A 12,289-nucleotide genomic window follows, 5' to 3' on the forward strand; every position below is an offset into this window, starting at 1 on the left:
TATTCCATTCCATGCTAATCTTTTTAATTTCGTGATTTACTGATAAAAAGAGCAGCTTGCTGTGAGGGTGAAACAGCACAAACAGGAGGTAAATTGTTTTTTTATGCTACTTAATTCTACAGCAGCACATGGCTGTGTGCCTTTGGCTCACTCACAGTGGACATTGAGGTTTAGAGCTGCATTCAGGTCAGCATCCAGGTTATCATAGTCCAAGGCGGTGCACGCGTAATCGCCGGAATCTGTGCGCTTGACAGATTTCAGAGTCAGAAGACCCTGGTCACCATTGATGGGCTGCCCCTGAATATAGAATGACAGGCATTACAGTTGGTAAAGATTGAGCAAGACTGCAATAAAGACTATTATCATTTTTTGTAATTATGACCAGGTGGAGAACATAGAGGTTAAGTCTCAACGTACGTCTTTGGTGAACTCAAAGTCAGGCTGAGGGTTTCCATCAGTCTCACACTGCATCGTGACAGTGTCGCCCTCTTTGACTGGATCGGAGTTGAGCAGAGTGAAGGTTGCTTTCTCAGACGGATCTGGATAGACAAGAACAGGGATCCATCAGATGAACACTCTTACGCTGGTTACATTTACACTGTACACTAGGGATGGGCGGTATGGACTAAAAAATGTATCACGATAATTTCTGGCATTTATCCCGATAACGATAAAAATGACGATTAAAAAAAATAACAATTCAACTCCACCTTTTTAACTATAAATCTATCACCACATTCAGTCTTAGGAGCCCCCAAAACAAGTTTTCTTAGCTTATAAAATCACAAAGTAGAAAAAAATACAACTTGATAAATAAATAAACAGGACAAATAAATAAAAGTTCACTGAAAATAAAACCCTATCAGTGATGGCCTCTTCTAATATAAATAAAATGTGCAAATTAACCTGTGGTTGGAACATGCCACAAATTAGATACTATTGCAATTTTTTTCCCTAATAGTCAAATGTTAAATCAAAATGTAACAACCATCTCCTTCTGTTTTTGCAGACTCTGCACATAATAGATGATGTTTGCTCCTCGTCTCTCTTTTTAAATCCAAACCAGTTCCAGATAACGTAGCTGGAGCCTCGTTAAACAACGAGCTCCTCGCTCTCAGATCCGCCTTCCGCCATGTTTGTTACACAAAAACGTCATCAACGGGAATTTATCATTTTCACCGTGAGATGACAAATTCTAACCGTGGGGAATTTTTTTGACGGTATATCGTGAACGGTAAAATATCGCCCATTCCTACTGTACACCATCAATCAGAGATGACCACTGGATTCAGGAAGGCCTAGTTTGTCAGCAACGTCTGTCTCCAAGAGTCACTGTCCTTCCTTAACTACAACATGAATCCCACTGTGGTTGCGGGAGATTCTAATTTGTCCATGGACATGGGTGTGCATGGCTGTCCGTCCGTCTTAACCAATCTGCTAATTTACCACAAAACACTAAGATTTTATAAGCCATCACTATTTACTTCAAAAAAAGGAAGCAGTTGAGTTCCCTCATTGTAGATTAATGACATGTTATCTCTCAACCCTTCTGCCCCTGCTGCTCCACTCACAGTTGAGGTTGATGGTGATTCTGTCAGACTTCTTCTGTTTGATCTGGTCTCCTGGCATGCTGTACTCAACGGTACAATAAAACTCAGAGTCCTTGTCAGCCTTGGTGGGCTGCATGTAGAGGGTGCTCTTAATGGTGAAGAGACCCGAAGCCTCTTTGACCACAGAGGGAACCATGTAGGTCTCTGGAAAAGTGGGGGAAAACATTTCTTAAGATTAATGGGCTCCAATGATGAATTTGTGGAAGAATATCAACCTGAAACTGACAGAGGAAACATACTTTCTTTCTTATCCTTGACCTCAGGAAGAGGCGTTTCATCTTTGAACCAGATGATTCTTGGCTGGGGGTGTCCATTCATCGTCACACAGGCACCGATCTGATGCATGGTTTGGGGGATGGGGTGGGGAGGAAGTGCAAATGATATGAATGAAACGATAACTCATAACATAACTCACTGCGACATACAAACGTACAAGAGAGCACACAAACCTCGGAGCTGAAAGATTCTCCCGCGGAAATTCCCTGAGATGACGGTTTTTTGATTTCTGGCCTCTCTGGAGCAACTAAACGAAAAGAAAGCAACAACAACAGAAAAAAAAGAACGTCAAAACACAATGATTAATTAAGAGACAACCTTTAATGTTTAATTTGAAATACAAGCAGACACAATCACTAAGTTCTCTATTTACAGCCCGACCCACACATCGGCCGACCTTGCTAATGAAGTCTTGCAATAAATAACCTGCTACACAGAATTCCACTGTGACCTGGTTCATTTGAGCTGATACGGGTCAAGCCAAAGAAAAACTCCCACTTCCACTTCCCTGGCTCTCCCTCTCTCACACACACAGCCACAGGTGTGAGCTTTCTCTCTTGTTTTTCTCCTATATTCCCAAGCTCGCTTGTTCAAGGTCATCTTATCACTGCCTGCAGCTGTTGAATGATTATGAAAATAAACAGTAGCTTGGTATTCCTTTCTCTGTCTCAATCATTCAGTTCTTAGGCACAATGAACCCCCCCAGCCGCTTGGCCCCTGGCATTTTTTTGTTTTGCCTCTGTGTTTGTGAGGATGGACTGTTTCTCTCTGGAAACCAGCCCTCGGACGAGCCACTCTGGATGGAGCGCTTTCAGGTGCTCAAACAGTGAGGCAATACATTGTCTGGGTATTTCAGCTGCCATCCTTTGCAGCTCCATTCTGAAGAACCACTGAACTGTCAAGGACACTCTTAAAGTAGTCATTGGGCCAAGGGGTGGGAACTAGGACTGCAGGGCCTTTGTCTTTCTTTCTTTTTTTTCTGGAACACTTTTTGCAGTACAGTTGCACCGGACCACTCACTCCCTCCCTTGTTCCATGTACAATCTTTTACTTGACGTGCAAAAAGGGAAAGATTCTGTATTTATCTCCGTGGACATACTGTTAATTGTAGTAGACTTCGCAAAAAAGAAAACATAGCTGTGGCTCAAGACCCATCTGACCTCATAACTCAGTCCAGTCGTGTTAAAACAGGACACACACACACAAGCCATAATTCAGCCTCAGTGGGTCAAATGGTCAAATATGAACAATGAATAATCGCTGGTTTGTGAGACAGGTTGTTTCCTTAGCAGTGTAGGCGTCAAGCGCCAGAGACGGCCTTTGTCAAAATATTCCTTTGAGGTATTGTCAAACACGGGCTTGACCATTCAGATTAATGGCTTTTTTATGGGTTTTCTTTATTAACATTGGTGCCACGGAGTTCATAAAAGTTAATGGGTAACTTATAAGTTATTTTCTTGAGTGGAGGCATGCCTAAAGATAGGGTTGTTTAGCCATTCCCTCAACACAAATCTCCCCCTCTTTAAAGAGATTGACAGTCCATTCTGAAATGCAAATGAATCCTGCTCATTTTGGGAGGGAGGACACAGCCGTCTGCACCAGGGTCCGCCTTTGGCATCTTGGCGATAAATCTGAGCTCTGATTAAGGAGAGATATATGAGACATGACATGTGTGATTGAACTATTCATCAATTATGCCAGCAGTGATTAGATTGGGGTTAATTGACCTCTGGGGAACTTGTCAAAAGAAATTGGTAACCCCAGGCATTGATGACAGCTCCAGGCTCCTGCACATGATGACCAACTAGTACCCCATTTTGCTCTGTTCTCGTGATATGCAGATAATTGTGGGAAACCATGCTATATCTCCTTTAAGAAATAGCACGGTATTAATGCAAGCATGTGTGCAATGCAATTAAAGACTTAAATTACAGTCTGAACTCATACGTACTGAGTGGCAGTGACAGCAACAAATCAAGTCATGAATTCCTTTCTACAACTAATGAGAAAGTGGTGTGGGTGTGTGGGAGGCTCCTTGGCTTTGAGGTCAAATAAAGAACTAAAAGGGCATTGGCATGACTTACAAAAGACTTTGAGCATGGTGGTGTCTTCTCCGACCCCTTGAACTCCAGCATTGACCTGGCAGATGAAGGTCAGCTCGTCAGCGGGTCCGACAGAAGTGATGCTCAACGTGAAGTCATCTTCGATGGTGACCCGGCCTGTGAAAGGGGTCTCGCTGTCGCTGGTTCCCTCCCCAGCCTTGGTGCGGTAAGCCACACGTTTCCTGGTACCCTGCTCGTCCTGAAAAGATGAAATAAGAGCAGAGTAATGAAGAAAAATAACAATAAAAGCAAGCAAATATTGGTGAGGTGGGTGAAAATGAATATCTGGAATGGACTTACATAGTACCATTCAACAACAGTGGTACTTGACTGTGAGCCAGTGTAAGTGCAGGGGAGTTTAGCCGTCTCTCCTTTCAACACCTCGATTTTAGGAGATGACTTCACAGTCACTTCCCCACTGCAAACTGTAGAAGAGAACACAAAAGGGCAGAAAGATTAATAATGTTAAAGACAATTTGCAAGTGCAGCGATGAGCAGGGTCCGCAATAAGAATTCTATTGAATCAAGGATATGTTAATGAAAGAAGACTTAAGAACACATTAGACGTCACTTAAGCTGACAAAATCGGACGACCTGCAGCGCCACAGTCCTGGGTTATAACTCGATAGACGGATAAGTTCAAGCGTGAAACATGTACTGTCTCTTGAAAAAATGAAGACAAAAATCAAAACAATCATCGACTACACCTTGCCTGTGTTTTATTTGATCGAAAGGCTGCATGTTTGTTTACCCTCAGGGCTTCGGGAACGTTCAAACAGGGGACAGCCATGTAGCGTCTGTAACGCACCGCATCAGCAGTGGAGTACGCTTTTTCCTGTACCGCCTTGGGCAGCTTGCTCTCATCACTCCTCAAAAAGCACGTCAGCAACAAGAAGGCCGCAAAGGATGATTACCCATGTCTTTTATACTCCGACGCCCACTGGGATACACATATACATACACGCAGGGAAACAGTAGACTAATTTTTCCATGCGATGTTTGCCCCCTGCAAACACACAACACAGTAAACAGCCCCAGAGTTGTACAGCTGTAGAGATGACAACTCACGCCGGAGCCATGCCAGGAGGTCAGCATCATGTGTACACATAAAGACATATTTCCATTGCATTTGTTACATGAACAAACAGGCCCTCTTATCCATAGCACAGTGAGCGTAATGATGTTTTTAGCGGCAACCTCCAAAGGGCTCAAATCTTCAACAGAAATTACTAAATAACCTCAAAAGTTGCTTCACAAACTGTATATTGAGATAGCAGCAGTTTTAGTATTCAGAAGAGGTAGAATCCAAACGGTTAAGGGACCTACCGCTTTTGTGAGTGGTGCTACCACAAGAAACATAAGGATGTCCTAGATTTGTATGCACACATATGCAGTAAAGAGCACATGATGCACCCTGGATGTGTCCTCTGGGAACTGGAAAAGCTATAGAAAGCTCTGTAAACAGTGACACTGCATTATTAACTGGAGTACCTTGAAAGAGGCATGTCAAGGATGGACAGCTAGAGGAAAGAAGAAGCTCAGCTTTTGCTAACGAAGTGAGTGCAGCGAGTACATTGTCATAACGACAAGCACAGTGATGCACGGTGACACTTGAGCCAACTGGGTTTTTTAAGATATTGGGGTTTTAATGATACAATAGTTCATTATAATCCCATCAGAAATATCAGCTATATATTTCTAACTAAAATCGTCATTCTTAAAAATCATACTTATTTCAAAATGAATTGATATGAGGGTTAAAGAAATATGAGTGATCACTGGAAGTGGGATATATTTATAAAAATATAGTATTTTCAGAGAAGACCAGTAAATGAGCAACAACCTAAACAAACCATTAAAAAGCAAGAAATTACACTAACGTTAATATTCCTGTTGGTGAAATGTAGTTGTATAGTGCAAAAGAACGACACAGCCCCATATTCTGTGTGATGCCATAAATTAATCATACCATCAATTTCTGGAGTACAAATTCTACAGCTGAATAATTTATTTGTTGTGGAAAAAACTGCCAGGAGTCGAGAGGATGGACTTATGGGGATCATAGCTGCTTGACAGACTGGTTCTAACAACCAGACAGAAAAATGCAGACGGGGAAGATGAAAGAGAGTTTGCTGGAAACGTCTAAGGAGAGATGAGAGGAGCTGAGCGATGGCCACCTTGTTATTAAGCTACTGCGAGGAGAAGGAGGAAAGGATGGAGGGGAAGACTGAGAGTTCAGTACATGTGAAGGAGATAATAGGCCGAACTGTCAAAAACGATGCACTGTGGTTGCTCTGTGTTGTTGGGGAGAAACATTCCTCCGGGGTCAGGCGCTGTGATTCACAGTGACTCACAAACCACGTAAGGGTCAAAGGTTAAGGAAGAGCTGACATTTGATGAAAACATCCGATACATCTCTCCAGTCTTTTATTGTTTCACTTCTTCTTCTTTACTTTTTCACTTCCCCTCCTAACCTCTGTTTTAAATCCTTTTCACTCACCCCCCTCCATTTCCCCTTTTTTCCTCCCTCTCCTACCATAGCGCAGTCCATCAGTTTAATGGCTCTCATAGCAAACCAACATTGGTTTTACAAATCAAGTCTCATGTTCCGCATTTGTAGAGGGGATGCGACCCAAAATAACATCCTCTGTTTCTGCGCCAAAGCAAACAGCAAGCCAGATGAGCAAATGTACAAGAATGTGTGGTCAAATGAAGTGCTGCACTTTTCAACAGCACTTACACTCTAAGTGGGCCAGTCGAGTGCTGCGTGGGAAAGATACACATTCACACACACACACGATATTAAAATAAACGACTTTCTGGCGCATGCACAGAGGGGTCAAGACTTCTTTTCATGACAGCATTCTGGCTCTGTGGTCAAGCAACACCTTAATGTTACCTTCTGTTCAAATATTGAATCGATTTTCATTCAAACTAAACAAAAAAAAAAGCTTTATAATTCTACTGTGGTCTGTTTCTGTGATGTCACACTGTCATGCTAATCTGAACCACTCAAGAGTTCCAGATTTACATGAAAAACCAGGATAACATAAAATCAGAGAACAATTGGCATGAATTTATAAGATCATTTGATATGAAAAGAGGATAAAAAGTGTTTTCAGACACCAAGAACATGGAGTGAAAAAGAATTGGCATTTTTTCAGATTAAAAATGCTCAAAAGACATCTGGGCTCACTTGTTAGGATAATGTCAGAATTGGGTTGAAGGTGAAAGCGTTTCCATCGATTATCTGAAGATGTTCATTAAATCCTCACACCTCGAATCTGCTGACTGCTCATTTTTCGTGGTCGGCAGTCAGACAGCAGTGAGTGTAACTTACTTCCCGTGGAAACACAGAAATGTGTTTGCCTAATGCTTGTGCCACATTTAAGTCTGTTTTTAAACCTCTAATGCAAATGTGCCAGACATAACAGGTTTAAAACAGCTGAAGTGTCACTTTCAGAGCTGTTATCCGCTGTTCTTTTATGAGATCATGAAAACAAACTAGACAGTCAAGACGGTCTGCGTGCAAGTGTTAATATGCCAAATAAAGCATCTTCTGGATGTATAAGAGGAGGCAATAATGTTGTCTTAAAATATAAATCAGCCAAGTCCATCTGTAGCGCATCCTGCTCACTCTGCCAACTCATTTCTCATTGATTTTTATTCTTGGTCTCAGTCTCACCCTTCTCCCCTTTTCATTAGCATCTTTCGCTGTCATTCACAATATGTTCAGTCCAGAGTGATCAATCAGGCCGCTGCTCGGTGTTGTGCACACGGGGCAGCTGGACAGACAGAGACAGGCAATTAAAACATAATTAGGGAGTCCTCTGTTCAATCTGAGCCTTGAGCAGCATGTGCGTGTGCGTCAGAGTGTTTGTGTATCGAGAGACACAGGCTGCTGGCTGTCATCTTATGTGTGTGTGTGTGTGTGTGTGTGTGAAAGAGAGAGAGAGAGAGCAAAAGGAAAGGAGCCGAGGGGGGTGCTGGACGGCGTGGAGGGAGGGTCTAACTGCATGGGGGTCTCGTTAGCTAATGCAGGCCAGATAATCGGATTTAGCTAAAGAGAGGGAAAGTGTGTGTGAGGTGGTCTGAGTTGGGCTGCGTGACTCACTGGAAAGACAGATGGGAACAAGATGGTCAGACTGTGACCTTTTCACACACAGACGAACGTTAATGCAAGCGCACAGGCACACGTACACAAGCACACACCCTCTTACAGTATATCTATAATGCATGGGATATTTATGAGCCAATGAACCACCCCAAAAAGCTGTGGTTAAGTATACTGTGGAGGGGGGAAAAAAAAGAGGATCTGCTGTCAAAGCAGCATGGCGGAGTGGAGCAGACCCAGTGAGCATCTATGGAGTCGTGTCAGTCCCACATCTCCTGAAAAGTTAATGCAAAACCAACTTTAACACCCTCTGTCTGCCTCGCCTTCATCTCGTTTTCCTGCCCGCATCTCTCTTTCCTCCACCCTCACACACACACATACATGCACACACAAGAGGGTGCCTCTCATCATGAAAAAACCAGCTGGATCCTGTCTCCTCTGCCCCCTCACCTCTCCTGCTTGTGCCTCACCTGCTGTCGTATGCTGGCCATCAATCCACGGGCCTCATTCGATTTTTCAACCATTTTCTTTGTATCAGTCGATCTCAAAGAGCATTTTTTAATAACCGCTGCTCAAGTGTTTTTATGAATTTATTAGACAGAAAAAAAGGATTTGATATTTAGCAATAGAAGAAAAAAGGAGGAACAACAAGCAGCATGAACCGCCAGCCGTACCTCCACGAGAGCCTCCATCCTATAATATATGACCACCATCAACAATTCCTTTTATCATCTTTACCTGTTTGCCTGCCTGCAAGGCCAAACAACTCAGAGGAAGAGAGATGGATGATCCAAGGAAGAGCTTGAACATGGTTTCACAGCTCTACATGGGTGCTTAGCAAACACACGTTTGCATGTTATAGTGTGTTTCTGCCTTTTGTGAACCATCTCAGACGTATGTGGGGCTATCCGAGGTGAGGGCTGCTCTTGGTTGTGCCATTGTAAGCTTTGTATCGCTGTGGTAAAGACCAAGGTTATAGTGGACGCATTGTTCTCTTTGTCTCCAGATTGGATATTGTGGACCTTGTCTTGAGTGATGCAGCGTCAGCTTTTTACAGAACTGCGCTGCAGTCTGACTGCTTAGGCTGAATAACAGCAATCTTTGCACAGCATAAACAAATACATATATATATACATGCGTGTAGGCTGCACGCATTGAGACAAGAAGTGTGGAGAAAATTACAATCAATCCAGTGTGAGGCTGGGAAGGGCAGTAGGAGTGCAGCATAATACCTGATGAATGAGCAATGTCAGTAGAGGGTACGGTAGAGTAGTGCATGTGTTTGTGTGCATTTGTGTGTGATCCAAAACCTTAACAGGATTAGAGTGTATGACTGTTGGCAAAGCAAACAGAGTACTGCTGCATAAGACAGTGTCTCAATGTCATGAAAGACTGAGTCACCTGGAGCACGAGGTCATGAAAAAAGACAACTTACACTATTCTTTTATTTTCTACTCATCAGCAGCTTGTCCAGCATGTTTAAAATGATTTCTCCACCTCTCCATGATAGCCTTTCCTGTTTTAATCATCCACTTTCTACAGAGGCAACATGCAACATGAAGCTGTCTTTTTTTGTTACATAAACCCACAACATGTGGAAGGAGTTGCATTAATGGATGAAATAGATTTTAAAGCTTAATCGACTCTAACGGGAGGAGAATTATGACTACTAGCCTCAGTAGCTCGTGTCAACACACGTAGAAGGTGGCTGGCTCTCAGGAGCCATCCTTCAAAGACAGTGGCTCTTTGCTAATTCATGTTTAAGAACAGAGAATACTCAACAAGCGCTGTGTTTATGGGCCCCTGACTTTCCCTCAGTGCTCACGTCATTCTGCCACTTCTGCTCGCTGGGAATAGTTTACAGCGCTTTTGAAGTTTCTTCAGATAAGTTTCATTTTGACATATAAACTTCATCCACCCAGAAATCAGCCCCAGAGGGGCAGCTGTAATACAGATATGAACTGAAAAGGTTCTGTAGCTCCAGCTCAACACGATGATGGTGGTGAATACTCAAGTAACCAAAGCTCTCAGGATGCCGCTGCTGTAGTCAGACAGTATCTGCAGATTGGTAGCAGAGAAAAAAACTCAAATCTGGTTTTTGGAATTCTTTAGAATATGCAGGCCAAGGTCCAGGATTTGTTCTATCTATTTAAAGTTTGAGTAGGTGACAATTTCACAAATGCGAACAAGGGTATATATCACGTGGCCTGTATGTGTGTGTCAAGTGTTGGTTTATGTGTGTGTGTGTGGGATGGGGATCTGCTGGGTCAGGCTGCCAGTGTCGGGTGGGTCCTTGTAAGGTCTGGAGTCCATCAACGCTTGAGTGATGAGACAAGAACAGGTGCAGCGTGGGAACAGCTGCTGCTGCAATCTACATGCAGCAGACTGACGTCTCACACGGCAGCTATGAAAGGCACATAGAGAGTGGCGGTGGGGAGTGAGAAAGGTACAGTGAGACCACAAACCACAAAGATGACAGACATGCAGGGCAGAGAGGGGGGAAGTGTTCAACTGAAAAAGCAAAATATGTGTGTCATAAAATGAGTAGACGTGAAACTTTTCAAAATAGTCCATCTCCTTGGAAACGTGCATTGGGAAGCGCATCCATACAGGATCTGTTCATAGAAGTACTAAGATGCATGTTGATTTCCTGCTAAGTTTTGACCTTTAAGAGAGAGGGTAAGTGTGATGCTAATGACGCTAATTGGAATCCCAGTACTGCTCACAGCATTCACAGGACACTGTGGCACAGAGAACTGATGGTGAAAGAAAAACAGCAGGCACAATTCGGGACTATAAATTCCCTTTTTCAATCACATTAAATATTTGAGAAAACATAAACTGAGCAAATTTATTCAAAAACACTCTTTTTTTTCCTCCACCTCTACAAATTAAATCTGTACGATCTAGAAATTAACATCCGAGCAACAAATTTCAAACAGGTATCACAGAATTCCAGCTCGTCATGGCTGTTGCAATATCTCCTCCCAATTTCTACCCATGGTGGCGACAAAGTGATTGATTGGTGGGATAACTTGATCTGGCCAGGCAGTTGTTTTCTTGTGATCTAACATTTCTCATGAAAAAAAAAAATATATATACATATATATATGAACCAGTCTTGTTGAGACAGGAACCTTGCAATCATGTTCTACACTGAACAAGATTGTCTTTAATTGGACTCGTCTTGAACTTATTGGATTTCTCTGTAAAATGCATGAGATTTAATTTTGTGGCAAGTTGGCGCTAAACAAATAAGCTAAATTGAAGTAAATTGAATCCCACTGCTTTGGAATAAAAAAATCACAAAACCTGGGAAAAGTCAAATCCACAGAATGAGTGATTACACTCAAGGTTAGTGGATCATATTGATCAGCATTTCATCCCTCTGTGAATATCAATGTTTGTGTGCACTTTCCGCTTTCTGTCTGTTGTTTTTGCATTTTTCTGTCCTTGCTGAAATATTTGAACATCAAACAGACAAACATTTGTTAATGATTTAAAAGAAATACCGTTTACGTGTGAAGCAATCCAAGGAGAAAAGGAAACAAGAAAAAGGAAACAAAGACTATGCTGGACAGTTTTTTCACAAAAAATAGTCAAACATTTTCATTCAGAAGCATCCTGATGGAACATCATCTTAATGTAAAGATCATTAAAAGATCAATAAAACATTATTAATATTCAGATTTAAAGAAAATCAGAAATTCTGAAGTATATATATTCTCCCGTATCTGTAATGCTCATGAAGAAATGAAGGTAGAAAGCTAAAAGAAGAAACAGTTGGAAGGGATTTCTTGTTTTCTCTCTCTGCTAATGTAAAAGTTATTCATTTGCTTCTTTTGTTTTTGCAACTGTCTTTGATTCCTGATGGGAAGGAAGTTTTTCTGAGTGGGACTATTAAAGTTCTTACAAGCACTTCATACAAGAGTCCGTCATGACGTTTTCCCTTGACAATTCAACAATTTGCTTTATGTTTATTTTATCTGCCTTATAAACTAAAGCAGAAGCCACATTCTAAATTTAGTATAAAATGTGCTGCATCCTCCCTAAGGAGAGACTTTTTAAGTTAACACAAACTCTGTGGGAAATCAGCAGATTTGCAAATTCAATCAAAGAGGATTAAAAGCCAAACTTCACGAGAATTCTCACTGAAACCCCTTTTTTGAAGATCTTTACTTATTTCA

The 12,289-nt window shown here is 42.0% G+C and overlaps 2 protein-coding genes across 4 annotated transcripts in view; both read right to left on the reverse strand.

Annotated features, from left to right (window-relative positions):
• LOC133436703 (apolipoprotein A-IV-like) overlaps positions 1-12,289 on the reverse strand; it is a 298,467-nt gene that overhangs the window by 72,605 nt on the left and 213,573 nt on the right. The window lies entirely within an intron of this gene.
• Positions 1-12,289, reverse strand: part of bcam (basal cell adhesion molecule (Lutheran blood group)) — a 52,122-nt gene that overhangs the window by 12,886 nt on the left and 26,947 nt on the right. For all 3 annotated transcript variants that reach the window (XM_061717224.1, XM_061717226.1, XM_061717225.1), the window contains exons 2-8: positions 4,289-4,413; positions 3,971-4,187; positions 2,060-2,133; positions 1,850-1,946; positions 1,572-1,754; positions 418-539; positions 156-297 (exon numbers count right to left, since the gene is read on the reverse strand). In XM_061717224.1, coding sequence (XP_061573208.1) covers positions 156-297; positions 418-539; positions 1,572-1,754; positions 1,850-1,946; positions 2,060-2,133; positions 3,971-4,187; positions 4,289-4,413 — 960 coding nt within the window. The remainder of the gene's footprint in view (positions 1-155; positions 298-417; positions 540-1,571; positions 1,755-1,849; positions 1,947-2,059; positions 2,134-3,970; positions 4,188-4,288; positions 4,414-12,289) is intronic.

Source organism: Cololabis saira, chromosome 3 (assembly GCF_033807715.1).
Source record: "Cololabis saira isolate AMF1-May2022 chromosome 3, fColSai1.1, whole genome shotgun sequence".
Classification (NCBI taxonomy): domain Eukaryota; kingdom Metazoa; phylum Chordata; class Actinopteri; order Beloniformes; family Belonidae; genus Cololabis; species Cololabis saira.